The sequence below is a fragment of the Pocillopora damicornis genome, chromosome 1 (assembly GCF_964200805.1).
Source record: "Pocillopora damicornis chromosome 1, jaPocDami1.2, whole genome shotgun sequence".
Taxonomy (NCBI): domain Eukaryota; kingdom Metazoa; phylum Cnidaria; class Anthozoa; order Scleractinia; family Pocilloporidae; genus Pocillopora; species Pocillopora damicornis.
The window spans coordinates 28,830,688-28,858,186 of NC_142670.1; the positions used below are offsets into that span (position 1 = coordinate 28,830,688).

The 27,499-nt window shown below is 38.5% G+C and overlaps 3 protein-coding genes across 4 annotated transcripts; all 3 read left to right on the top strand.

The window, feature by feature from the left end:
• Nucleotides 1-509: 509 nt before the first annotated feature.
• On the top strand, nt 510-11,176 carry LOC113677708 (beta-parvin). Its single transcript, XM_089212087.1, has 13 exons — nt 510-670; nt 1,375-1,458; nt 1,791-1,861; nt 2,551-2,653; nt 3,009-3,070; nt 3,644-3,725; nt 4,285-4,468; nt 6,217-6,236; nt 6,917-6,978; nt 7,855-7,923; nt 8,454-8,555; nt 10,183-10,252; nt 10,393-11,176. Exons 1-13 carry the CDS (start codon nt 547-549, stop codon nt 10,467-10,469), a joined length of 1,110 nt encoding a protein of 369 aa, XP_089068213.1. The 5' UTR covers nt 510-546; the 3' UTR covers nt 10,470-11,176.
• A 4,132-nt stretch (nt 11,177-15,308) lies between these two features.
• Nucleotides 15,309-18,255, top strand: LOC149053155 (uncharacterized). The gene is made up of 3 exons (XM_089212100.1): nt 15,309-15,618; nt 17,060-17,171; nt 17,864-18,255. The coding sequence occupies exons 1-3, from the start codon at nt 15,553-15,555 to the stop codon at nt 18,163-18,165; spliced, it is 480 nt and encodes a 159-aa protein (XP_089068226.1). The 5' UTR covers nt 15,309-15,552; the 3' UTR covers nt 18,166-18,255.
• A 1,899-nt stretch (nt 18,256-20,154) lies between these two features.
• On the top strand, nt 20,155-24,127 carry LOC113677701 (N-acetyltransferase 8F1). 2 transcript variants are annotated; one of them, XM_027194537.2, is made up of 3 exons: nt 20,155-20,290; nt 22,476-22,550; nt 23,357-24,127. In XM_027194537.2, the coding sequence occupies exon 3, from the start codon at nt 23,359-23,361 to the stop codon at nt 24,103-24,105; it is 747 nt and encodes a 248-aa protein (XP_027050338.2). In that variant the 5' UTR covers nt 20,155-20,290; nt 22,476-22,550; nt 23,357-23,358; the 3' UTR covers nt 24,106-24,127. The 2 variants fall into 2 exon arrangements, with proteins under 2 accessions (XP_027050338.2, XP_089044799.1); XM_089188673.1 differs by lacking the exon at nt 22,476-22,550 and having other exon boundaries at nt 20,175-20,290.
• Nucleotides 24,128-27,499: the final 3,372 nt, after the last annotated feature.

Consider the following 27,499-nt stretch of genomic DNA (forward strand, 5'->3'; position numbering starts at 1 on the left):
GAGTGGGTGTTTTAAATTTAACGCAATAAGATTTTAAAATTATGACAGCTACAAACACAGTTCATAAATCCATGCCATTCTGAAATTTACCTTGATGTGATTTTGCTTCCAATAAAAGTCCTGTAAGAAAGAGTAGCAATTGACGTGATTCAACTTGCTAAGTTGAAAACTGACGTGAAGCGATGTCAGTGTTATTTATGACATACCCAAGAACCTAAACTTCAATCCCTTCATTTTCTCTTTAATTATTTGTTTTGATAATCTATTGCAGAAAATCTAGGTACTTGATCCATTTGTGCTTCGCTTTAACCCGAATCCCATCTCTCATCCCCTCCACGTCACCTCTCAAATGATCCAGCCAATTTCTTGATGTTGGTTTAGTTCTTTCGCCATCTGTTCAATCAAACAAACTTGTGCCGATTGTGATATAAAAAGTGATACTATTGGTTCTGATCTTAACAAATTTTGACCAATCAAAATGACTCTTATTTGAGCAGCTCTTTTTCTCCCAGAGGGTTTGTGGGAGACTAAGAAGTAATCACAAACATGGCGTCTTCTCCGGTCTACCCCAGTTCGCCAACTGGCACGTTAAAAAGGGACGCCTCGAAGAAAGACTCTGGCAAACTTGGTTGGGTTGGAACACTCACTCGAAGGAAAAAAGGCCAAGAAGGTAGGCTTCTGTGATCAAGAATTTTCTCTTGAATTATTCAAACCTCTACGATCGACAGATCTTGACAGTTCAAATCAGATGTGAAGTGCCTTGTTCATTTTCAATTTGGTTCTTTGTTATGCTTCTGTGTACCGTCTGGTCTCCCTTGAAAAACTCAATGAGGAATCTCCAGCAATTTTTGCGGGGATTCTACCTTTAAAATTCAATTTTCACTTCAGAAATACATTGGCTGTCTGTGAAGAAAACATTCGATCGATTTTTGTAAATTCCATTGTGAATTCCAGTATTTTAACACACCCTTTCCTGTTTCCGCGCAAAGTATCGATCGTGTATTTTTTCGATATACTGAGGTAATTCAGAGAGAAACATATTTTCCGATTTAGCTGTTAAATTTCGGATTTAAATTTCGATGAAATAATTTTCTGCAGGTGTGCTTTCATGTCAGGGAATCTCCTCTTTTTATTGTAACGTCTAAACTTACACTCGTAAATAATTTAACAGATTTATCAAAATATGATAGTTTCGATAGCTCTGAGAGATCTATCTTTGTAGAGATTTGTTTTTAGTAGCTATAGGCTTCATGCTTTAGTTTTAGAGTGGTGCAATGACACCCATAATTTTTTTTCTCGTCTACACTTTCGCGGTAGACAATTCTTTTAATTTTGATGTACATGTACGTAAACAAATTTGATTTATTCGTACAGTTGATGAACTTGAGACAGAGGGAAGGCATGCCATTGAATCTCCAACAACACCTATCACTGTGACTCCAGACACTTTTGATCTAGGTTTGTAGCTTGTTTATGTATTTATTAGTCAACACAGTCATCTTAACCCCTAAACTCCCAGTAGTGATTAACATGTAAAGTCTCCCTATAATATCCACACATTATCCAGCAGACAGGTATTGAGAATACTCAAACTTATCAGGTAGACATTTTTAATCTTGATCAAATGCCAAATTTCAAGGAAAGATGTAGTAGTAGGAAGAATAATCAGATCTTGTGAGGTGCAGGGCTAACAGCTAAATGCAATCACTTGCTCTTTGTGTGTGTTGTGTGATTCTTGGCATGGATAAATTTTTCAAAGTATGTTTTTTTTTCTCAAATTTTGCACTTAGATGAAAATGAAGAACGATCAATGGTGGAGCCTGCTTCACTTGAAAATATAAAGCTCAAGGAATTGAAAGAGGTAACTAAAAACAATGATGAAAATTTTTATTTGTGAAATGATTTTGATGTTAGGACAGAAGCTGGCTGTCATGACAAATAAATACACATGACATGACCAGCAACGATACTGGATTATACTACAGTTATACACAAACAATAAATGATATTATAGGACTGAGTGGAGTCCAATTCAGTTTGTAATCATTTTAGAGATTAATGAAGCATGAGCCGGATTTGTTAATTATGAATATGAGCATAGTTAGAATTGGGCTATACAAAGTCCTGTTATCAATTAATTAATACTATGAGAAGTAGGCTAGCTATTGTTTTCATGAAAAACCACATTTATATCAGCAAATAGCATGACAACAGCAGTCCAGTTACACACAGGTGTTACACATACACTGTCCAATATCACTGTCCAATCACATGCATTCGTACATGCTCCTATTAGCACAGAAATTGAGCTGGAATTTTGTTACTTGGTAAATCACGTGGGGTGTCAAGTTTGATTTTGTGCCGGGTTATGTTGAGAGTATTTCTTTCTATTTATACACTAGATAAAACCCTCACTGTCTCCTGATGTTTAATGTCATGCTTAATTCCTGTCTTACTACAATTTGTAAGGAGAATCTATTACTTTATCAGAGGTCAATGAAGTCTTTCTCCCATGCAATTCCTTCATGAGCCCCTTTTTATGCCTGCTAGGTGCTGCTAGACTGGATTAATGACGAACTTTCAGAACAACGAATTGTCCTCAGAGACATTACAGAGGACTTGTATGATGGTCAAATTCTTGCGGTTCTTATGGGTATGTTACCAGCTTAGAATGTACTCATGTTTGCACCTACATATGAATTCATTTTCATGGTGAACCTTCAGAACTGCAAACTGTCCTCAGGGACATCACAGAGGACTTGTATGATGGTCATATACTTACTGTTTGTATGGGTCTGTCACTAGCTTAGAATGTACTCTTGTTTGTAACTATATACAAATTTATTTTTGTGGTGTGCATTGTAGCTTTGCTTGATGCTGTATACTTGTCTAAATCTCACTGTGGTGCAATTATTAGCTCTTCATAGGGAGCTTTTAAATTGCTGCTTTGTTATATGATTAAAATTATTTGTTTATTCAATGATGTTGGCATTTTTTGTTGTTGTTAGATAAACTTGCAGGGATCAAGCTCTCTGAGTTTGAAGAGGTTACTCAGTCAGTAGAGAGCCAGGTAGGTAATGTGTGAAAAAACAAACATAATAAAAACAAAAATTGGTAATTCTGAAATTTGGCAATAATAAAGTACTAGGTATATTTCAAGGGTTTCCATCCCACCCAGTTCTAATTAGAGGGCCACTCCTTCCCCACTTCCAATATCTTAACTTATTCAGACAGGACTTGCACATTTTGGCGTAGCTTATATATATGAGCAGGCCCTCATTATTTGTGCTGCAGGACATGTGTTTCTCCACTTGTGGGGAAATTTGAGAGAGGTCAGGTAGATTTTTGCCAGGGTTCTGCCACCAATGTGCTAGACCCAATGTCTTGCGTTTTTCAGGGCCTGATACTTTCCCCTTAGGCAAAAAAAAACACTTGTGCTGAAACTGTGAATAAGGTGCAATTGCAAGCTAACTTTGGTATTCCATACAAACGCTGTGTATTCTGCATCTACCCAAAAAGCTAGTCTGATGGGATAATGTAATCTACCTTTAGGCAGACTGAATGTGTTGCACTTAAATATTGAGCAGTCACTTGATCTGTGTTAACTACTAAACTTCCAACATAACTGATTTTCATCCTGCAGAAAGCCAAACTGTCTATTTTGTTGGAGCATGTGAACAAGCTGCTAGGAGTCCCCCAGCATAGAGCAAAATGGTCAGCAAATGGTAAGTTTGTAGAAATTATGAAAAGTATCTGTTTGGCACTTCTTTCAGGTAGAGAGATTTAATGAAAAGAAAGAAAAAATATCCATTAGGGTTATTGTTTGATTGAGGACCAACTTCTCATCCCCAAAATTATTAGAAATGTGTAGCAAAGTGTGGAGAATTCGTGTTTAGATCATAGGAATGAAAGGGTCACAACTTGTACCATAACCACTAACATGGTTCAGTATGCAGGAGTTTAACAGGGATTGCTAGAGATTAGCCCTTTAACTCCCATTACTGACCAAGACGGAATTTCTTCTTTCAATATCAATACAATATCAAGCAGTCAAGTGATGAGATTGAAGAAAAACATACTAGCTGTTCCAATACGAACTTCTCAGAACTAACTTAATAAGAATTGTGTTGCACACAGAAAGGAGAACTATTAATGAGTTCTTGGGAGCGAAACTGAGGGTTGACTTGAAAAGTCTAGTTTCAAATTTGTAATATGCTCAAACCAATGCCTCAAATCATGCAAAAATGTTCCTAGTATGTCCTTTTTTTCCTTTTTTTTCCACAGCTATTCATGGTAAGGATATTGTGGCTATACTTCATCTATTGGTTGCCCTGGCTCACCACTTCCAGTGTCCTCGCAAACTTCCTGGAGGTGTCCGAATAAATATGGTGGTGGTACAGAAGAAGGGAGGAATCCTGCTGCCGAACAGAATTGTGGAGGAAATTACAGCACCTAATGAAGGCGAAGAGTAAGTTGTGATGGGGGGTAATCTTATTGATTTGTTTCAAGGGTGGGACATAGAAAGACTTAGAAATCCTCAGTAGGATTTGAAAGTTGGGCCTTCAAGTTGTGTGGTCCCCTGTTTCTTCCACTTAGCTCCAGAGAACTCGTTATCTAATTTAGCATCTAATTTCTCTTTACACAATCACCCCTGAATCAAACATTAAGGTCATGAGAATGAAGGATATGATCATCACCTAAAGATGCTCTTGATTGGTTAACAAATTCTCCTTGTCAGCACCTTAGGAATTGTTTGGAGAATAGTTTGGAGAATATACTTACTGATATTAGGGTGTAAAGGGTTAACTATTGCAAGCGCCCCGTTTATGTCCAGTATGAGTAAATTTCATCTTCAGTTTTCGCTTAGAGGGAAATGTTAATTTTGGCTTCACAGCGTGACAGACTACTCAAATATTGAACCACGGACGGTGCGGCTGAGTGCTAGCGTATAGAATATTAGAAAGAAACACATTTACAACCCATGTTTAGTAAAAAAATCATCAAACTGACAATTATCGCAATTCCAGCTCATTCAAATCAAACAAATCGAGAGCTGAGCAACCACTGGCAAACATTATGGTATGAGGGGCGGCCAGAGAAAACGTGTCGGAAAAAAACCCTGTAGGGGAAGAACAGACGGGAAATCTGGGTAGGAACTGGGCCCGAGCTCATAAAGCCATCTTACTAGGTTATATACATGAAAAAAACTACGAAATGCGACAAATTGGTGTCGGCCTAGAATGATTACCCACGTGCAAACGCAGGGTTATCATTCTAGGTACCTTCACGAAAGGGCCTAGGCCAACGCCCTGTTGCTCTCGTACCGCAGATATATTAATTTTTTTATTTAAAATTTCTATTTTCCGGCTAATTCGTCAACACTTGAACGCCAGAAATTCCATTTCATTTGTTACAATCATGGCAAAAAAAAAATATTAAAAGAGAAACAGCTACCTATAGATCTTTGGATGTCGTGGTCTGGTTTTCTGGTAAGCTACACAGAACTGGATGTTTCGTTAACCTTTTAACTCTCATGAGTGACCAAGACAGAATTTCTCCTTACAATATCAATACAATATCAAGCAGAAAAGTGATGAGAAAAAAAAATATCAGTTAGGGGATTATAAGTTGATCCAATACCAAATTCTCCAAACTAACATCACAAGAACGGTATGGCAGATAGTTAGGAGAATTACTAATGAGATCTTGGGAGATAAAGGGTTAAGCCATACGCCTTATATTGGTTAGTCATGTGTGACAAGCGTGCTCTATGTTACTAGGATCGAAAAGTTGAAAGCGTCGTCAATGGGTTAAGAGGGTTGGAGAATTTTAGCTCAGTTGAGCGGAGGAAGATGAATAATTTGTGTTTGCAAGGTGGAGTCTAATAACTCCATCCGAGTAACTTGTGCGGAGTACGGCCAGGGGAAACCTGTTCCAGGCACGATAGTGAACGGCGCTAGCAGAGGAGTTAAGAAACGAGTGTTAGCTCAACTCAAACTGCCTTCACTTTTTAACTCCGCCGCTTCTAACTCGCCGTTTACTATTTCGCCCTGTTGTCGTTATTGAACGTCTGGAACATGCTAGGTGATGGGTCGAAACGTATACCAACTATAACACCAGGGGTGCGGAGAATGTGCTACTCCCTCACTGAAACCTGAATTCCTCTTTATATTCCCTTTAAAATGTTTCTTTTTCTTCTTCCTTTCCTTTCTTCAGTGTACAGAACGGTAAACCAGGTAAGGAAAATTTTCTCTGTAGAAAATTTTTACAGCAGTTTTTTTTGCGTTAATTTTTTTCTCATGTTCTGCGCCAAGCAAGTTCATTACACTTACAGTGCGATTTACTCATTAAGGTTCATTTTATGGCTTGAGTAGACATGCTACTCTGATAAACAGCATAACAGAGCCTTTAAATTTTCCTAACCTAAAATTGGTCTTTGTTGGTGGGGGTTTTCTACGCGCTTCGAAGCGTCCAGCGGAGGTGGAGTGAAAACAACCGGCGAAGCCGAAAGAAGTTTGGAACGGAAAGTAGTAGGTAGTTTTTCCACCCGAACCTTCGCTGCTTGTTTTCGGTGCTCGACCGCCCTTATTTTCATCGAGCGCCCAAAAGAGAGTGGTGTAATGTATTAGTACTTGTATTCTGCGCTGAAGAGTAGTCTTTTTTGGAGCCACCACACGAGCAGTAAAGTACACCTCTCGCACGCACGCACGCTCGCTCGCTCGCTCCAATCTCTCGAGCTAAAATATGGCACAAAAGGACGTGCAATTACAGGAGATATTTCACTTTAATTCTAGTCCTTTTACTTTTTCTTTACAGCTTTTGTTTGTTGTCATGAACTAACTTTCTCTTAACTTTCATATTTGTTTATGCGTAATTCACTTCGCCTTCCTTGTTTTGCTCTCTGTTATAACTATAGAAAGAGATGCCTTTGACGCGCTTTTTGACAATGCCCCTGAAAAGCTGAATGTTGTGAAAAAGGTACTGTACTTGATATTACTGTATGCAGTTCAATCTAAGTAAGAGATTCAAATGAGCATATCAGTTTCCACATTACTAAAGCAAGACGAGTGCATCAGGGAATTATCAGAGAATTATATTCAAGACACCATGTACAGAAATCAGAATATTGGGCGGCTATTTCCCGGTTCCTTTTAGGCGACGGTATTCCTGAAAGAGACTTAAGTCGGTGATATTGACAAACGGTGCGACATCTTTAATGGAAGTCATCATCTGAGATTTGATTGCTGTTTAGGTCATCGAAATCTCAGTCACTGGCATTGATCACAGTCAACTTTTCCTGGGCGATCACATCACTCGGTTGACTAGTACTCACAGGTTTAAATCATTCACTGAGCAGACAATGGAAATTCAGTGCGCGAGAATAACTAAGTTAAAAATTTAATACTCAATGCTTCCGAGGTTTTCAAGCCGAAGAGGTTAATAAAGGTGCTCAGTTAACAGGAATATGAATTTTTGCGCGTGGAGACGCGGTGGCCTTATCTTTAGTAAGCTGGACTCCGGGTCGCGCGATTTGTGACTTGGTTGCGTTCTTGGGTGGAACACCTTACTTTCACCGTGCCCATCTCCACCTAGGAGTCTTATAAGTACCGGCAAATTTTCAAGGAAGCCTGATAAAGTGCTGGAGGGTAACCTTGCAACGAACTGGCATCCCATCTAAGGAGGGGTAGTGATACTCTTAGTCGCTGTATGCTGTGGACGCCGCGATAAGCTCCGGATGGATGAGTCACTTAGTTCGATTACAGACTTAAGCTCACTGTTACACGCCAATTTTGGTCAAAATTAAACTAACGTTTTTTTCCATTTTTTTTTGCTTTTTTTTTTTTTTTTTTGCAGTCATTGCAAGTCTTTGTCAACAAGCACCTGGCCAAGTTGAGTCTAGAAGTTGTTGATATTGATTCTCAGGTACTTAAACACTTTTGTTAATCGCAGGGCACATAACTCAGGCTTGAGTTATGAATTAGCATTTCAGGAACTTAGGGGTTTTCAGTGAAAAGCCAGTTACCGCCGTTTTACCACCGCATGTTTTGGCTCATCGCCGTCTGTTTAGCCAACGAGCAAGCTGTCGTGTTTGGATTTCGCCTTTTGGGCCGTTTTCTAGGCACAGCCGCCTATTACGTCATCGGCAGCCGCTTAGGGAAGAAGTTCTGAAAACTTCCTGGGGGACCTTCTTTCTCCATGAGCATGAAGTTGCGTGGCTCAGAGAAACGATTGCGTGACTATTGTTGCAGCCTTTACAAACGACAAAATGAACGTCTTGATAATTGATGAAGTACGGGTGCGCGTACAATGTAAAGCGATTGCATGACTAATGTTGCAGTCTTTACAAATGACAAAATGAACGTCTTGATAAATGATGAGGTACGGGTGCCCGTGCAACATAAACATGTACTTTCACCCCGAAACGACTTAAGTTGTATTTGTTGTGTTTTCAGTTCCACGATGGTGTCTACCTCATCTTCTTGTTGGGACTTCTGGAGGGCTTCTTCGTTCCACTCTATCAGTTTTACATTACTCCTGCAACCAAAGATCAAAAGGTACAGAGCTAACATCGAAGACGAACAAATTGTATAATTAACCCTTTAGTTCTCAGAAGTGATTTACTTGTAACTTCCTCCTTAAGTATCTGTACATTTTTCAGCAAAAAGGATATGAGAATACTCTAACTCATCAGGTAGAACTAGTTGCCTTGATCTTACAACAAATTCTCAAAACCAATTCACAAGGAAATGTGTAGCAGCTGAAGGGGAGAATTGACAATCAGATCTTGGGAGTTAAAGGTTAACAAACAGATTCCATGTTGCCGTGCATCTGTTCACTAGTAGAACTCAGATGATGTTAAAATTTGGCAGTTGCACACGATGTTACTGACATTCTCATCGCATTTTAACGTAATCTGTGATCTATTATTGTACAGACGCACGGTAACGTGGAACATATTTGTTTCATGTGATAAAGAAGTAAAACATGAGGGAAGGGGGGGGATGATGTCATTTATGCGTCTGTCCCCCAATAGATCATAAGTGAGAACCAATCAAAATTCACGTAGAATTCAGCTTATTATTTAACCCTTTACCTCCTAACATCAGTATTTAGTTGGTGATCATTTTCTTTATTCTCGTGACCTAAATGTTTGATTCAAGAGTGATGTTGTAAGGAGATATTAGATGCTTGTCACTCTTAGGAGTTAAAGGGTTTATTCCGTTTAAAGTCATACGTGTTTCCTGTCACAGGTTCTGTGGGGACCGCTTTACATTTATTTATCATGCTGTTTTAGGCACAAGAGACACCGTTCCTGGTCTAAGCAGTTCTTCGCTCTTCCTAGTAATTTCACTTTAATTGGTGGGGTTCTAACAGTGATCTTGCCCCTTTACACCATAACATCAGTATGCATATTCTTCATTTTGTTCTCTGCACGTTTCCAAAGGTTCCAACAAGGGGAATCGTGAATTTTTTCTAGTTGGTAATAATTTCCTTCAATCTTGTGACCTTAATGTGTTATTTAGGGGTGACAATGTGAGAAGAAATTAGAACCTGTCACTCCGGGGGTGTAGGGGTTAAGTGATCCTGGCACTGAAATACGAGGGGTATCAAATACCGCAGAGTGTCAAAGCTGACTAAAGTGGCCAATTTACGTGATCAACTCAGTGGATTATACTTTTATACCACAGGCGGCCCAAGCTCCGGTTGTGACATGACCATCTTGCGAAATAAGAATCATGGCGAAGTTGTATGTATGGGTTTGTATGGGAATGTTTACGACCGCTCCTAGGAATAAAAAATACAGTCAAATTCTCAATAAAAATACCTCGCCTTACTTCCACAGTGCATCGCTTGTTATCTGACCGCTGACTATATTGAAAAGAACCCATTTTGGCGAGTTATCCATTTCTAGGTTTACTACTCATAAGAGACGGAGAAGTAATAAACCCAGAAATGGATAAGTTAGTAATACTTTTAATGGAGGCAAGGTGAGGTATTTTTAAAACTCTTAAAACTCTTAAAATTTCGTCATGGCTCTTATTTCGCAAGATGATCATCTCACAGCTGGAGCTTCGGCCGACTGTGGTGATAGTCTACCAACGACGCAGCATCTCAGTTTCTTTAGAAACGTACCCCCTCTATTGAACTACATAGATTCCATCGTTGTTTTTCTATCCACAGCTCCATAATGTAACCTTAGCTATTGATCTGATGAGAGACAGTGGATTGAAGTTCTATGCCAAGCCTGAAGGTATGGACAAATTGTAAAACACTCTGCAGGAGTCCATTATCGAAGACAATAATACTTGTGGTTCTTACCTTCCCCACCCCCTCCCCCTCTGCCCCTGAATTTTTCCATAGTCTTACTTTGCGTGACGCTTTGCCTTGCAGATGTCGTTCATAAGGATCTCAAGTCCACATTAAGAATCCTTTACTGCTTGTTCCAAAAGTACAAGAGCCTCAAGTAGTTCAGACTTCAATCTGCCATGGCTTGCATTTTAGAACAAAGTAGCGACGAGGAAGGAGACTCCAACCTTATTGTATTAGTTAATATTTATCACTTGTCTGAGTTGGTTAGATTTAATAACTACTCTGCTTAATACCTTGACAGAATTCGTCCGAAATCTCCCTTTCGTTTGGATGAAGACGGACAATCAGTTATTGGTGAAAAAAAAAACAAAACAAAAAAACAAGCAAACAACCATTTGAACAGGAAAACATATAAAAGACAACAAAACTATGTAACGGCAAAATGATAATTTTTCTACTCAAATGTTCCATTTTTCACTAACAACTCAACATGTCCACACAAATGGATCTATTGACACGTGTAGAGATAAATTATTTGTTGGAAGCCATTTCCCACGCCGCACGTCTCCATAGTGCGGCCAGAACGTTTTTTAATTCACAATCGTGTGAACACACCCAAGCATGATATGAAATACTGCCGGAAATTGAAGATTGATTGTGGCGCTAGTTCACCAACAACTGTCACGCCATCCTGTAACCTTTCTCTACAATGATGTGGCGTGACAAACACTTACGACAATAATTGAGGGGTGGACATATTTCTTAAATGCGTGGCTTCTTGTAAACAGCCACTTTGTTAAAAATATTTTGTAGATTTATTTTTATACAGTATTTTTTAATAAAAATAATTTTGTGTTCGATTAAATTTCCATGGGGTTTTCGATTACAGCAATCGAGGAATAACCAAATGAGGGAAAAATTCAGAAAGTTACTTTTTATTTTTCTTTAATTTTTTTTGTATTTATTCCTACTTTATTATGATTTTTTTGGAGCTATTTTGTATTTCGCTTTTAACCCTAAGTTGGGTTCAAATATCCCATTTCTCCTCCATTAAAAAAAAGTCCACTCTAACTTTCACAATTTCAAACCTCTTTTCTCCCTTGGCTTTTTCGCGATATGAAAATAAATGAAAGGATTTTAAGATAAATAAACCCCTTTCTGGCTTGCAAGTATGTTGGTTGATAATTTCTTTGTCTGAGAGTGTCCACAAAATTTCACAATTGTGCCTTCTCTCAACTGCGGAAATTATCAGCCGGCATACTAGCCGCCCGGAAGGGTTTATTCAAGAGGTGGAGGCGTTAAGCGATAAAGGGTTTGTTTTAATTATCTACATACCTTTCCCAAGGAGTTTTCGGTCTTCAAATCCGGTTGGAAACGCCACTTCCTACATTTTCAAATTGTTGTTTACAAGCTAAAATTTTGTAGGAACGTTTTTATTCAGTATTGTTCAAATTTCTAACCCGTAAGAAATTTGAGATGGTCGGTTTACCAGGAGAGACAAATTTATCAAGGGTTTCGAGCAAAGCAAGGGTTTCTCCCGGCCGTAAATTTATAAAAATCATATATGTGAACTGCGATTTCAGAAATGAATATGAGAGCGATCTTCGCAGTATTGAACACTACATAAGCAGTAGTGGAATTAAGGCTTGAAAAAATTCAGGCCTGAACAGGATTTTAACTCATGACCACATGGTACAGTGCTCAACCAATTGAGCTAATGAGTCAACTGAGTCATTATTTTGGTTCATAATAAACCCTTAAAGTGAAGAATAAATGACTGAGTGTATGAAAATCATATATATGAATTGCAGTAGGTTTACTGCTTAAGTAGTATTCATCCCTGAGAAGGTCTCTTTAATATTCAGATTTCTCTCCAAAAGATGGAATGATTCTAATACACCAAATCGTTTGTGTCCACGTGCTTATTCTTACGTATGCAACGAAATGCAAGGGAACTCGGGGAACTTGATCTTAAGTACCAGGAGAAAATAATTGGACTTTATTTTCCTTTGACTTACATATAATAATTAGGCGTGGAAGGACATGCGTTACGTAATTGAAAAAAAAACAGATAATGATTGAGCGAGGAAGGACGCGTTACGTAATAGAAAAAATTTTTTGGTCAAAACATAGAGGTGGTAAGTCAGTTCTAACGAAACCCTTATGCTGCAGTAGTGTGGGGAGTATTACGTTATAATTTGGTTTTATTAACTTCTTTGATATTGTAAACTAGCCACTGTTAAGAGTTTCTTAACTGACGTTTCGAGCTTTAGTCCTTCGTCAGAGCCAGTAGAGGAATTGTGGGTTATGTACAGCGTGTGAGAGAACGATGGAGCCACGCTTTGTCCAACCAACCGATTGAGTTATTAAAGAGTGATTTTTACCCACAAACATTTGAATTGAACCCTAAAGCAATGAAAACTGTTCAATAGCTTTAAAAAAGTAGAATTCATCATGATTTAACATTTCTGTTCACCATAACGAAAGAAACTAACCGTTAGCTGTAAAGCGACCAAAATTTTTTAACTATTAGCTATCTGAAAACTAAATAGCTCATGTTAACCTTGGTGTAAGTCGCTTTAGGCGCTGTGGATTCCTTCTTGAAAAAATTCGTGCGTGCAAAATTAGGGAAAAAAAAGAAAAGCGTGCTTTGTAATCGCCCTTCCTTCGCTTACAATCAATTCTCATTCTTATTCTTTTAAAGGCGTCCTCAGGCCTGCCAAAAATACTTTTCAAACAGCTTCAAGCCGCATTTTACTACCTGTCGCCTCAAGTGTGGTTTAATTGATTATGTAGTGCTTAATTTCTATCCTGAGAATAATGATAAATTAGTGGAATGAAAACGCATAAAAGGCGTGGACCGAAATGAAAAATTCGTGCGTGCAAAATTAGGGAAAAAAAAGAAAAGCGTGCTTTGTAATCGCCCTTCCTTCGCTTACAATCAATTCTCATTCTTTTTCTTTCAAAGGCGTCCTCAGGCCTGCCAAATATACTTTTCAAACAGCTTCAAGCCGCATTTTACTACCTGTCGCCTCAAGTGTGGTTTAATTGATTATGTAGTGCTTAATTTCTATCCTGAGAATAATGATAAATTAGTGGAATGAAAATGCATAAAAGGCGTGGACCGAAATGAATGGTTCTTTCATACGTTAGAATTTCATACATAGAATTTGTCCATGCTTAGCGTGCGTATATCGAGTTGTGGATGCACGCGGGAAGTTTGGAGAGCACAAAAAATGCGTAAGAGTAGCTCGAGGCGCAGCCGAGAGCAACTCTAGCTTTTTGAGTGCTCTCCAAACTTCCCAAGTGCATCCACAACTCGATATACGCACAGCTAAAAGCATGAGCAAATTCTTTTATAACAGAGTAACAATGAACAAAAAAATCTTACGTCATCTTATTTACGCACGAGCGTGCGTGAATAAAGATTTTGTTCGTAGCGGCTCAATAGGACTTATATAAAGCAAGCACGCGCGCTATGTTATAATAAAAAATATAAACAGATATGTTTTAGTTTGCTCATGGCTTCCCGCCATGAGCCGTGGTTTTACGGACTATTACAAAATCAATTCTCTGTTACAGTGAAAAATGTATTGACAACAACAACAGCAGACTCGTTGATTAGCATAAGAAATGGTTGCCGATTGAAAATTTAGTGCCGCTTTCTCTATCAACAAACAAACTAAAATTATGGTTAATGATCTTCCGGATGGTAGCGAAAACTAGGAAACCGTCAGCAAACGCCGGCATCACTGAAAGCAGTTATTGTGATCTTTGCTTCCTCCTCTATGTTAATTGCTAGATATAAATTGCCGTAGTTAAGGCATCGCCGGGAACTGAAACGTCCATTAATACCGATATCAGCACTTCTAAACACACCGCTCTGGTCAAATTAAGGTAAGGGATGTGATCCAAGCTCTTTCATTTTTCAGTCATTTTTTTCTTCGCTTACTCTGGGGGTCAAAATTCATCATGCAATGCAATTAAGTCCATCTGCTGTTGTTCTATGAAGGAAGCTATTCGAGAAGCCCTTCGTTTGATTCCAAACGAACCAGCTGTGAAGGATAAACAAATGATTTTTCTAATTATTTTTTTGCACTCCTTCGCCGCACGTGACTCGCACTTCGCGCGCGCCTCGCACGCGTCTCGATTTAACTGAGAAGCTAAAAAAATTACGACTGTCCTGCATGCTAGTAGAGCTGATACACACGAAGGGTTTTGCGCCCAAGTGTTGCTCTGAGCGCATACTTCAGAAGCAAATTATTTGTCCTTGGGAGCCGAATTTTTATCCCACAAATCGCTTCAATATTTATAATCGACTGATACAGTTGGAAGGATTAAAAATGCCCCCTCGTGTGTACCTATGATGAAAAATGACTCTAGGGAATGCTCCAGAAGTAAATCCCTTTGTGTGTATCATCATTTGCTTTACGCTTAAGGCACGTGAACAAACCACAGTAAGCCCAAGCTCACGATTTGAAAACTCATATAAACGTGTCATCAAGCAATTTCAAAATTAAACATACCTGTTGTCTTACTTAACCGGTCAAATAATACAGTTAAGGGTCAAAGGTAAAGTGTTGTTGAGACTGGGCATAAAAAGCGAAGATTCATTCTCCATCCATTAACCAAGGTAAAAGAAAAATTCTTCACTATTTTATACGATCTGTTATAAATGCGGTCTGAGTTGGCAAAGTAAACGAATATAGAAGAGGAAAAAATTTGTATTTCATAGCAGGAGCCCAACGACGAGTTGTTGTTTGTTGTTTTTTTTTTCGCCCCGATTTTCTTCGCTTGATTGCATTTCGTTTCCTTTCACCTTGTTTTCAGTGAGGTCTCAGAATTTATCTTTTTTAATTGACTAAATTACGGTCGAAAATTAAGACTTTTATCTACATTCACAGGCGAGTGCAGACACTAGACGGAGGTTAGAAAGATCGTTCGCACTTTTGACGCACATCTAATGGCGGCGAATGCTTCCGTAGAAAATTGTGGGTCCCTAAAACTTGTAATATTTCTATCCGTCAGCCTACGTAATGAGTCGCGAAGTCTCAATTGCAAAGCATTTAATTTTGATCTCAAAATTCACAAGTTTTAAACTTAATTTGTTAGGCGTTGGCTGCGTTGAAATTGTTTGCCCTCACGTACTTTTAGACACGTCTGAGCTCGTTTTTTGTTGATCAGGCTACTTTGTAAAGACAACAATGGTTTGAATGAACTTCTGTCTTATTATTTGTTTCCATGTGGTTTTTGAGTTCATTCATTAGGCCCGACCTCGGGACATTGAAGTACAACTTGCTTCCCAGGGTGAGGAATCCTTTCATATTTGACAGGCCAAGTTTTACCGCGGGAAGGAAATTGGGCAATAAATGGTTTAGACGTTTAATCTCCGCACCCTGCTTCCCCCTTACCTGCAGGCCACCAGTGCTCATGTACATTCTTATTTAGGAACTGACACGTCCACACACTTTTATGCAAGCTCACGTGCTCAAGCGGAGATAAACTCAAGCCTAACTTGTGATCAAACCGTGTTTTTCCAGGGGAGAGCGAGGGTCGTGTCTAAAAGTACAGACGAGTGATCACGAGTGACCACAAGTGACCATTAGAGACCAAAAGTGGGCATCAGTATATTTGGCTGACATCATAGTTATATCGTCATTGTGTCACTTCATGTATAGGTCTTAACATGATTTCGGGTACAATTTGGTGTTAATAAGCACGAAAAATTTTTACAAAAACGCCAAATTGGAGGAGCCCGTCGGGCAAGTATAAATTGAAGTCTTTCTAAAAGTTGCAAGTGTTAATAATGTACGTGAAAAAACATCACAGAGGGTCGAGGCGGACGAACTTTGAGGTATGCGCGCGCTATTTGTAATTTGCACCAATGTTACAATTTTGCACTCGTATTACATGGAACGCACTCGTTTTTAGCCAATCAGAAGTGCGTATTTTTTGTGTACATTATGAAAAGTACAAATAAAATCCTATAAAAATACTTATGTAATAATCATGATTTAACTGACAAAATATTTGCAGAGGCTGAAATTTGTAAATAATGTATAATCTAGAGCGGGCCTTCAACAGAATGGGAAAGGGGAAGGTTTTTGTTTGTGTAATTTTCCTGCTGCTTGTCGCCCTTCCCGGTTTCCACCACTCGTCGCTCTTTTTTGTTTAATTTTTTTCCTTTGAACTTTTTAATTTAATTCTTTTTGTTTACTTTGCTCTTTTTCTTTCCATTAATTTTCTCTTCCTTTCTTCCTTCCGTCGTTTCTCTTTCCATCCCTCCCTTCCTTTCTTTCCTTCAATTAGAAGAGGATACGAGAAACAGAAAAGTTGGAAGCGGGATTCTCGAGAGGGCGGAAACGTCGACACCACACACGAGAGAAACACGATAATATTGCACATTATTTTTTGACAGCGGAGTCTATCTCCAGAAATTACGCTTTGGAATAAAAGAAAATGATGCATTGTTTATATATTTCAGCCTCAGGAATTAATTTATTTACGGTTGAATCATGATTATTGGTTAAACGACGTAATGACGACGTAATGATGATGTCAGCCAAATACTCTGATAACTTCTTACTTGCGGTCACACGCAGTCACTCGTAGTCGCTCGTAGTCACTCGTGTGTACTTTTAGTTACGACCGCCAATCGCTCTCCCTTTGAAAAAGATCGTCTGATCGGAGGTTAGCTTGTGCGCTCATGGGCCCGCTCTAAACTTGAGTTGTGCGATTTTTTTTGCAGAAAAAAATTACCTTTTGTGCTATGGAAAGATTCGTCGTTACTTTTCTTCTTCTTTTGAACCTTGTCGGAGGAATTTCAAGCCGAATATTGATGCCGCGCTCGACTAATGAAGGCAAGTTAGAAAAAGAGCCGTAAAGTTTTTTTTTCGCATTTGTGTCCAAGCATTTTGAGGGGGAATAATGTCAGAGCTGCCTTTAAATGGATAAAAAACTTTACCACTTTCAGTATGCAATTCGTGTTAATGCTTCAACCATATTCAAGTAACGAGCTGATCTTTACACTGAAAAAGGAAAAAAACGGTGCAGAGAAAGAAGCCTAAAAAATTCAGACCTCCATATAGCATTGGGTCACCCCTTCCGGTTTAATTCAAGCGGTTACCGTCACACTAAGGGACCCGTCCCCGTCATTATTTATCGCCTTAAAAAAAAGGGAGGTGGCGGTAAGAGGATTTTTTGGGAGAGGATCCAGGGGGAACGGATGAGAGACCAGTCGTGCTAACAGAGCATAAGGGGGGGACTATAAAACATTGACTGCCAATGAGGGGAGATCGTTAGAATATTACACAGCCTTAAGGGGATTATTATGACGCAAAAAAAATTCCTCCGACCCTCCCCACAGCCCCCCCCCCTACTATAAATAAAGACTGATATTTAATAAAGTGGATGACTAAAATATTGCTCTGGGCCTCAATCAAAGCATAACCGAATCTCGTACCCAGATCCTATCGGTAACTGTGACTGAAATTGGCCTTGAAAGGTCTGGGTACGAGACTTAGCATGAGCCTTGGCTTTTTCTTTTTTCCAGTAGTATCAGACATTCCCTTCCGATCCGCTCCTTCAGACAATATTAGAGGTAAGCGGAGTGGTTTTGGGTTTAGCCAAGGAGCAGGTCACAGCTCAAGTAATAAACTAAAGGACTTACTCAAAAAACAAAAGCAAAAGCAGCAGGCAGAAGATAAATATGTCCAACAGTGGAACAACAAATTTGAGGAGCTTTTCGGTAAGGACACGACAAAATCTGGGCGTTCCCAGATTCCCTCCAGGACTGGCTTTTGGCGGGAAAGTTCTAGAGACACTGATCAGAGAACCACGCGTCATCAAGAGTGAAGCTTACTTAAGATTAAAGGGATAATTTACGCTGTACAAATAATAATAGTTGAATGAGATTAAAGTATATGGCCGAATCCACATCACCGATCTACAATCGTCTTCTTACTTTCCAGAATATTTCTATTGGTTTGAGAAATTCCTGAAATATGTCTTGACGGTAACCTTATTTAGTGAGTCAAATCAAATCATTATATTTATTACGTTCAATATACTTACATGGAGCCATCATGAGGTTATCCCTATCGAGGACGTTCCCTATGGATCAAAACCGCAGCAAAACTCTCGAATGATTGGTTATCACCCGCCCTAAAAGGACAGTGTTCGCGTCATGCTTGTAATTGGACAGTTTTACTTTTGATAGGACAGGTGACAAGTCATGCTTTTGTAATTGGACAATAGCGTCATGTTGTAGCACGTTCACCGACTTAACTAGCGATTTTTTTTTTTTGTAAAAGCGTACTGACGACCAACGTGTTTCTCGAATTTTGTCACACTTTGCGTTAATTGGTTACAGAACTCGGCTACTTTTGTGTAGTTCCCTTCAACCGCCTGAGAAATTACCTCAAAACCACGTCAACTATCCATCAGGAAAGATTAAGGGTGGGGGGGGGGGGGGGGGGACGGGAGGAGGACATTTCTAAAATGATCCCCTAAGTACGGTGCCCATCGACGGCCACGCTATGAATACTTTTCGTGAAATGGCGTTTAGCAGCTTTGAACTGGCGAGCGCTACTATGAATTGGCAATTCGCCACTTCAAGCTCAAAGTGGCAATCTCTAGTTCAAAGTGGCACTCCCCAGTTCAGAGTGGCAATCGCTAATTCAAATTGACAATACCAAGTTCGAAGGGGCAGTCACCAGTTCAAAGTAGCGATCGTTAGTCTAAAGTGGTGATCGCCGGTGCATTCCAGCAAATCGTCGGCTAACGAAAAAATTGTTGATAGTATGGCCCTTAATAGTGTCTGTACCCAAGAAATCAGGGTCGTGCCCCTGCAGCATCCGAGTTGTTGTTTTGGTAAATAACATCACAACTTACGGTTTTGCAGTGATCTCAAATCCTGCAATGTATAACATTTGTATTGAAACCAACGAAGTTTGGCGAAACGAAATTACTTACGGCTTTCATAGCAGGATCTAATTTGACCATTTTTAGAACTACATATACCTTCCACAAATCTGAAGCCTGCGGAACAGACATTAAAATGTGTCATTAAAATTAACCTGATCCTCCATAAAGGCTCGTTAGTATTCTCATGATCTCCATCATTGGCAGTCAATTTTCTACTGATAGTCCCTCTTCTAAACTCGGTTAGAAACGACAAAACGTCCAAAGCACGAAATGCCCCCAAAATTCCCCCCACTGCTTCTCCTCATGCAGGCTGAAACTTTCGACTGGTCGCCAGAATCACGTGAATTAGCCAGAAAAATTATTATTATTATCATATTATTATTATTATTATTATTATTATTATTATTATCATAAACTAGCCTACACTAAACTAAAATATTTATATAACTGAAATAAACTATACCAGACTAAACTAGACTAAACTAAAGTAGATTTAACTAATCTAGACTATTGTAAACAAAACTAAACTAAACTACTTTAAACCAGACTTAACTAAAAATAATCGACCAAGAGGTTTACTTCAAAAAAGATACATTCTTTCGTTCATAACCTTGCCACTTTAAAGTTAGTAAGTCTTCGACGTTTCATCGAAATTCAGTGGTAATTCTTTACAATATAGTCGAAATGGCCCTGGCCAAGGAGAGAAAATAGCAGAGGAAGCTAAAGAGAAACACAGAAAAACAACAACAAAAAAGTGAAAGACAACTAGGTAGTAAGAGAAGAAGAGGAACACGGTTAATTACAAAGAAAGTAAAAAGTAAAAAATGAAATAAAAGGTCAGTGGAACGAGCACATTCTATCTACCCTACATGATCGCCTATGTTCTAACAGCAAGACCGCTGACAAAAATCAAACGATATTTATCGTATACGGGCTCTCGTTGTACTATCGTATGCACTTCCGTCCAATTTACCAACTAACCGTGGTGTGGAAAACTAAATCGGAAAACCTTTACAGCCCTTTAGACCCATCTTCAACATCAAATGAGTTTAAGGTAAGCATGAAGTATTAAATAATGGGTATTTTATGGGTACTTTAGGATTTTTTAAAGCTCACCAAAGCTAGCCCTGTGAAAGACCTGGAATATCTCCAATCCTAGCAATCCTACGATTTTTTTTTTTAATTGTGCAAGCCTCAATTGTTTTTAACCCTTTAACTCCCAAGATCTGATTGTTAATTCTCCCCTCTCAGTAACTGGTACTCGTTTCCTTGTAAATTAGTTAAGAGAATTTGGTTCTAGATAAAGAATTAGCAGCTACTCCGGAGCAACTTCAGAATACCCCGCAACTTATTTACATGTCATTGAATAAGAATAGCGTCTATTGTGTTATGCCTCGATCTTCAAAGCCTCCCGACACATGTAAATGAGTTGCGGGGTATTCTGAAGTTTATAAGTTTGAATATTCTAATTGCCTGTTTACTGAATAATGTATAGATATTATAGGATGAAGTTTAATGTTGATCACTTGTGGGAGTAAAAATGTTAAGCTTGTAATTACATTCCCTATGCACTGACTCTTTCACTCCCATGATCTTATTAATAGTTCTCCTTACTGTCTGTCATACAATTCTGAAGATGTTAGGTGGGAGAATTTCGTATTGGATCAACTAACAATCCCCAAATTGATATTTTCTTTTTTCTCATTACTTTTCTGGTTGATAATGTTTGATATTGTAATGAGATATTCTTTCTTAGTCACTCATGGGATTTTTTAAGAGTTAAAAAAATTTCCATATGACTGGTATGTTTTTTTTTTTAACACTTGCCATTTTATTTATTAGTTTATACCTTTAATCCCTAAGAATGACTAGCATCTAATTTCTCCTTACAATATCACCCTTGAATTCTGTGGTAAGGTCATGAGAATAAAGAAAATTATCAGCAGCAAAATAAGCTGTTGATTGTTACACAAATTCTCCTGGTCAGCACATTAGGGAATGAACGGGGAACAGTATGAAGAATACCTTTGCTGATGTTAGGGTGTAAAAGGTTATACCACACAAATGAAAAGTGCCTTTTGCACACGCTGATTGGCTAGTTTAGAAGTGAATTGCAAGTGCGCTTAACTTCCCAGCAGCTGATAAGATAAAATGGCAAGTCAAGAGCTAAATTTCTGAGCATTTTCCAGTATCTGAAAAAAAAAATTTTTTTTGGTATCTATGTGGTATGTAATAAGACAATTGTTCACCTCAATGTGAAACTGGTGAATATTTACCTTACCACTTCGGGGCTTGGAAAATATCCATCTCTACTGATCTCCACTTCAGGAAGTAATTATTAACTGATGGCAATGTATGGATCATCTGACTGATAGAATTATTCATTGGGACATTCCACTATTCATCTCAACCCTCCCTAGGGAAGGCCAAGTTTTAACACTTGACTTTATTTTTAGTGGACAGCACCTTTAAACATTGCACTTGGATGTTCAAAATTGTGTTTGTTTAATTACAGTTGGAGGGTTTAAAATTGTGTTGGTTTAATTGTAGTTGTGGGGCTCAAAATTATGTTAGTTTAAATGCAATTGGAGGGCTCATATTTGTGTTAGTTTACTTGCAGTTGGAGGGCTCAAAATTTTGTTGGTTTCTTAGAAAAATACTCCATTAGAGCCCTGTGCCAAATGTTGCCTTCCATGAAAAAAGGGGTGGCAGTTAGATGAAAAATAGAATAGCCCATTTTTGCAGCAACTGGACAGCTGTCCACCACAAAGAATATGCTGGGAGCCAATGCAAATATGTTGACATTGGTAATTAGCTCTAAAATAGACATTTTTAATTGTTAATGTTCTTGTGCAACTCTATGTTAGCTGCAAACACAAAATAAAGAGCTCTATATTATCTGTCTACTAATCCTTTTCATGCAACTTATTATCATCATGGGATTTCTTTTGCCTGAGGTGGACATTGATGGCATTAAGGAAGTGTTTGTAGACATTACAATGAGTTTATTAACTCTAAGTAGCACCCTTGTGCAAATCTCTCCTAGATGTAATAAAAAAATAATACACTCATCTTTTGACATAGATTTATATATTTTTTAAAATACTCCTACTATATGTTTACTGGTGTAATAACCCACTTGGGATGTTGGTTAAACACACAAAAAGTTTCTAGATCTCTTACCTCTGGCTCGTGGCTTATAAACGTTAATTTACTCATGTTCTCCCATCATCCTACAGGGGCAATTACATCCATAAACTGACAGAAAGTGCAGTCAATTGCCTTACTTCAAAAAGGGTTATCGCAATTCAAAGGTTAGATTGTGAATGTTGCCCACTTGCAGACAAATTGTTAAAATATGCATCACCTCATGAAACCTTTAAAGGAGGTCATCCTAAAATTTTCTTTCCCCAAAAATCCTAAAAACGTGAGACCCTATTTTAGTAACTGTATCAAAAAATGTGATCCCATCCAGCAGCACATTCCCAGTAACCTATTACTAGGGAGTACCTACCCCCCCAGTACAGATGCTAGTGGTGCTATTGAATTGTCATTAATTGCTCAACCATGCATTGCTCAACCATAATACAAGAAGAAAGAATGATTTTTCCTTCCTCTTGTTGAAAAAACTAGGGAGAACAAAGACTTTTATACATATGCACAAAAGAATGGAGATACTTCTTTCAAAGAAATCAACTCTCTCCTCATTTTTAAAGCAAAGAATGAAAAACTATGAATTTAGATTTTTAGCCTCTACAATCAACTTTTATTTCATAGCTTTTTTGTTTTTACTTGTTATCTATTTATGATAACTTTTATTTTATTTTATTTTAGAGGGCCTCACAGAATACCACTTTCTAGTGAAGTGAGCCTCCTGTATAAAGACTGTTGTTATTATTATTATTATTACTATTATCATTATTGTCATTATTATTATTATTATTATGCATTCATGATATCTAATTATTGGTCAAAGTTGCATGGATGAGGTTGACATTATGGAGATCTAACTGACTTAAAAGAAGTTTTAAAATGAAAATAGTTTTTAACAGAACCCCTCTTCAACTGATACGACTCCAAAACTTCCACTAACCCTTGATAATTTTTTTTTTCTGTGTAGGAATGAAACAATCAAAGGAGTCTTTCTCAACGAGCGGTAGGGAAGCTAAACAAGATACGAACATTGACGTCATCATTAGGTCATTTGAGTCACGTGATAGTCCCATGATTCGCAAGATCTTTACGCAAAGCATGGGAGAAATGCGAGGACCCCTTGTTCGTGACGTCATGTACCAAGTGGCTTTTTATGGATTATTTTTATCGTTCCCTGTAGCACTTTTAAACTTCATATGGTCTCCTTGGTGTTTATCAATTTACCTTTTAGTTTTATTTTTTTTATTGGTTGCCTTGTTCACTGGACTGCACATTGGGTTTTCAAGGTACATTCGAAGCTGCTTACGCAACGATCTAGACAACGTAGAGAATGTCTATTTAGGCCAGAAAAGGTCCCATATGTGGGTGGCTGAACTTAACAGCAAAATCATCGGCATGGTCGCCCTTGTTCCCGGCAGTGAGCACGAAGTTTGTTTCGGAAAGCCTCGGGACACCGTCGGTCGACTTCGGAGAATGGCTGTTTCACCCGAATTTCGTCGACTTGGTGTTGCTAAGAAATTGTTACATGTACTATTAAGTTTTGCAAAGGAGATAGGATATAAACAAATAGTTCTTTTGACAACCAGTGCTCAGGAGGCTGCGCTTAAGTTTTACCCAAAGAATGGATTTTACTTGGTGTCTAAAAGGCTAGCTAATGTAGCCCTTAGGGGATTTTATCACTATGATTACTGTTACGATCTAGATAAAGCGAGATAAAAGCCATATGTATATGTGTTAATTTCGTTGATTGTCATGTTGAAACTATGTTGAACAATCTAGAGGTATGGCTGTATTGCGCAAAATTCTAATTTCTTTGCGCATTATAATTTGTGACGTAACAGATATAATTGTTAAGATTTTCTATCGCTAGACAGTGTTATGGACACCTAGAACCAATGGATTTCGAATCTTCGATCCGTATCGTATCGTACCGTAACCCTTATTTATTGCAATAAAATATCGAGGTTTGGAACCTTTGATATACTTAATGTCCTAACACACCGTCACAATGGCTACCTTCACATTCGAAATTCGAAACCCCATCCGAATTTGGCTAGATTCCCATCCAAAATTTAGAATTATTTCTCGCGCACAGGTCCAGTTTCGAGTATCACAAAATAGGAGAAGACTTCCACTTCCCACCCCACCCTTTCCATATCTTCTCTCCTCAGGTCGTCCAAAATAAGAAAAGAGAGCTTAGTGGCTATCTGCTACTTTCGCTTGTGATGTCGAGTTTCTTAATCAGTGAAAAGACGATGAGATGTTCGATTATCTGACGGCGTTATCACAATTGTTGAATCTAGAAACTCTTTTTATGGAAGTTTCACGGTGGCAATGCAGAAGGTTGGATTGCCTGATTGTTACCTGTTTAACCTTGAATACTGCTGACTGACGATCTTTCTTTTTTGGGGGGAACAAAATTTCTGTTCTTTGATTTGATTTCTGCCAGGAAAATTTCGATTTTTCCGTTAAGCAACAGAAATATAAAAACCCTCGTGTTTGCAAATTTCCTTAAGTGTGTCGAGTTTTAAAGGAGGAAGTGTCACGTTAGATGATGCCTGGACGAAAGTTTCGAGGAGGGGAGGGGATCCAGGAACTTTTGATGGTGGTGTGGGGGGGGGGGGGGCAGGTAGGGTCCATACTCTGATTAAGAAATTAAAGTACCTTTCTTTCCCTTCGCACTTTTGCCCATATTAGCTAAAACATATTCTAAGATTAGTAAATTTTATATACTTCAAGTTGAGTAGAAATTTGCGATCCTGACGTTGTACGAACTGTGGTTTCAAAAAGTACCCACGGGTATGATAGCGGGCAGGGTGATTCAGTCCGAATACGGAAAACACGAATTGACAGTTGATTGATTCGCGCGCACAGTGCTTTATTTCACTCAATGAGAATGGTAGAATTTTGCAGCGTTTTATCACACGGAAATTTTTCTGCGGAACTTTATTTGCAGTCGAGGGCAATCCGCCAAAGGCGTAGGTAAATACAACCGGCAACATTTCAAGCCACAAGAAAAGGAACGATCTTTGCATGCCAGCTGAAATTCAGGAATTGCAAAAAAATTGTCACTGCAATGTCTTTAGTTGCAAATCCCCTCGGTACAAAGATAATTTCTTCGCGGTTTGCATATCTTACGTGGGTCAAAATATCAATTTCGATTGTTATTTTTATGCTGCACATTACAAGCGTCTCAAAGGTTGTTTTTGTCTATGAAAACTGTCAGATCCTGCTTACAACACTCGTTTCATGTTTACAGTTCAATGAGTTATCTTTTCAGCATGGGGTGGCTGAATTTTCAAAACAGTTTTAAACTTTGCGGCGTTGGAACTGAACATAAGTTCTTTAGAAAAATCTTTTCTTACGTATTACGTATTACGTATTAGCCGTGGAAATGCCGACGTCCAGAAATGTCAACATTTCGAATACAATGGAATTAACTTCTTAAAGGACATTAACAGAAATGAAAGCAGTAAATTAATTAGATAATCACTGTAGATAAATATCAGCTTGGGCTCAGTGCCATCTTAATAAAAATTACAGCTGTTTAATTCCTTGTGTTTTGGTGTGGTCCTCTTCTAGAAGATCGATTTCAAAATTTGGCCTCCAAACAGCTTTCAACAAGAAGATTACATGCATTCCAAGAGACATAATATTTGTGTTTATGCTGCATGTTTTTGCTGAAATCTTATCCTGCATAACGCATTATCAATTACTCAAAGGCTACTAACGGCAAACAGACCTTGACACGACTAGGGTAGGATGTACGTGAAGAAGGAATTTTTAGACTTTAAGAACTGAAAAAGGGAAGCGCGATGCACAGGAAAAACCGTAACACTTCTCTCTGCTATGGATTTATCTTCAACTTGTTGGTGGCGCTGTGCACGATAGCGTTTATGTGTTACTTTTTGTACCGCTTTGATACCAGACTCCTTTCACTGGAGCGACGCTTGTGGGATATACAACATGACAAGGGTGTCAGCGCAGTTAATCGGGAAAGACTGACGTTATTTAAGAAAGAAAACCGCAACAAAAGGAGACATTTTAACAGGAAAAATCTGGTGAATAGAACCTTTCAACACGGGTTTCTGTCGGAGCATGATTCTGAAAAACCCCGTGCTAAATGACTGTTCGCCGGCTCCATTACCAAAATACAGGCCATGTGTTGTTACGTGCTGTTCGCAGTTCAGCTTGGAGCTTTACCGATCACGGATGACAATCATCTTTGTTTGGATTTCATCAACCGCTGATTTATATTACTATGTAACTGCGTGTAACATTTGCGTTCCTGTTAAATGTACGTGAGTGAGAAAAAATGTTTTGGTTCTATACTTTGCGAATAACCACCTAAGGATTATGAGATTCAATTTAACACTTCATAAATTTGCACACGTGATGTAGATGTTTATTGTAAATTACCACCTTTTGAGATATATTTGCAAGATTGGGTGATTTATACACTTCCTGTTTTCCTGAAAACTGCAAAACATAGTTTCATTGTGAATGGAAGCGTGCGTGACAACGATCTCAATCTCCTCTAACGCCAGCACGTGCGGCATGGTAGAAATCTTTAACACGCTTGTAGCTCAAGCTCCCCGCTCCCTCAACTCCCTGGTCCTCCCGGTCCTTTTCAATTTTGAAAATTCGAAACTCACTCCCGCTTCTCAAGCGAAATTTAGGCGTTCAAACAAAATGCAACTAGTACATATGTGAGGGTCTTTAGGGATTAACCAAGAACCGTAGAATGGCCAAAAACTTAAGCCGTTAAGCGTAAAAATTGACAAATTTTAACCCTTCGTGGAAAAAAAAATTAACCGTAAAAATTTTTCTGTTGACCACAGTGGACAGATATTAACCGATAGCCGTAAATTGGCCAAAATTTTACCCATTAGCCGTAAGAGCTATTACCCCATTGAGACCCTCTTATACATGCAGTACCGACCGTGCAAGCCGAATAATGCTGAGGTAGATCTTAAAAAACAATTGATTCAAGCTTTTTTGGAGGTTTTCTAAGCGTTAACCTTTTATACCTTAACATCAATAAAGATATTCTCCATACTGTTTCCCATACATTCACTAAGGTGCTGACAAGGAGAATTTGTGCAACAAT

Excerpts from the sequence above, each read along its gene's own strand:
- LOC113677708 (XM_089212087.1), top strand. The coding sequence starts at position 547 with ATGGCGTCTTCTCCGGTCTACCCCAGTTCGCCAACTGGCACGTTAAAA. Across the intron at positions 2,654-3,008 it reads AATTCTTGCGGTTCTTATGG|ATAAACTTGCAGGGATCAAG; the intron begins GTATGTTACCAG and ends TGTTGTTGTTAG. Across the intron at positions 6,979-7,854 it reads AGCTGAATGTTGTGAAAAAG|TCATTGCAAGTCTTTGTCAA; the intron begins GTACTGTACTTG and ends TTTTTTTTGCAG.
- LOC149053155 (XM_089212100.1), top strand. The coding sequence starts at position 15,553 with ATGTGGTTTTTGAGTTCATTCATTAGGCCCGACCTCGGGACATTGAAG. Across the intron at positions 15,619-17,059 it reads AGTACAACTTGCTTCCCAGG|AAAAAAATTACCTTTTGTGC; the intron begins GTGAGGAATCCT and ends TTTTTTTTGCAG. Across the intron at positions 17,172-17,863 it reads GCCGCGCTCGACTAATGAAG|TAGTATCAGACATTCCCTTC; the intron begins GCAAGTTAGAAA and ends TCTTTTTTCCAG.
- LOC113677701 (XM_027194537.2), top strand. The coding sequence starts at position 23,359 with ATGAAACAATCAAAGGAGTCTTTCTCAACGAGCGGTAGGGAAGCTAAA.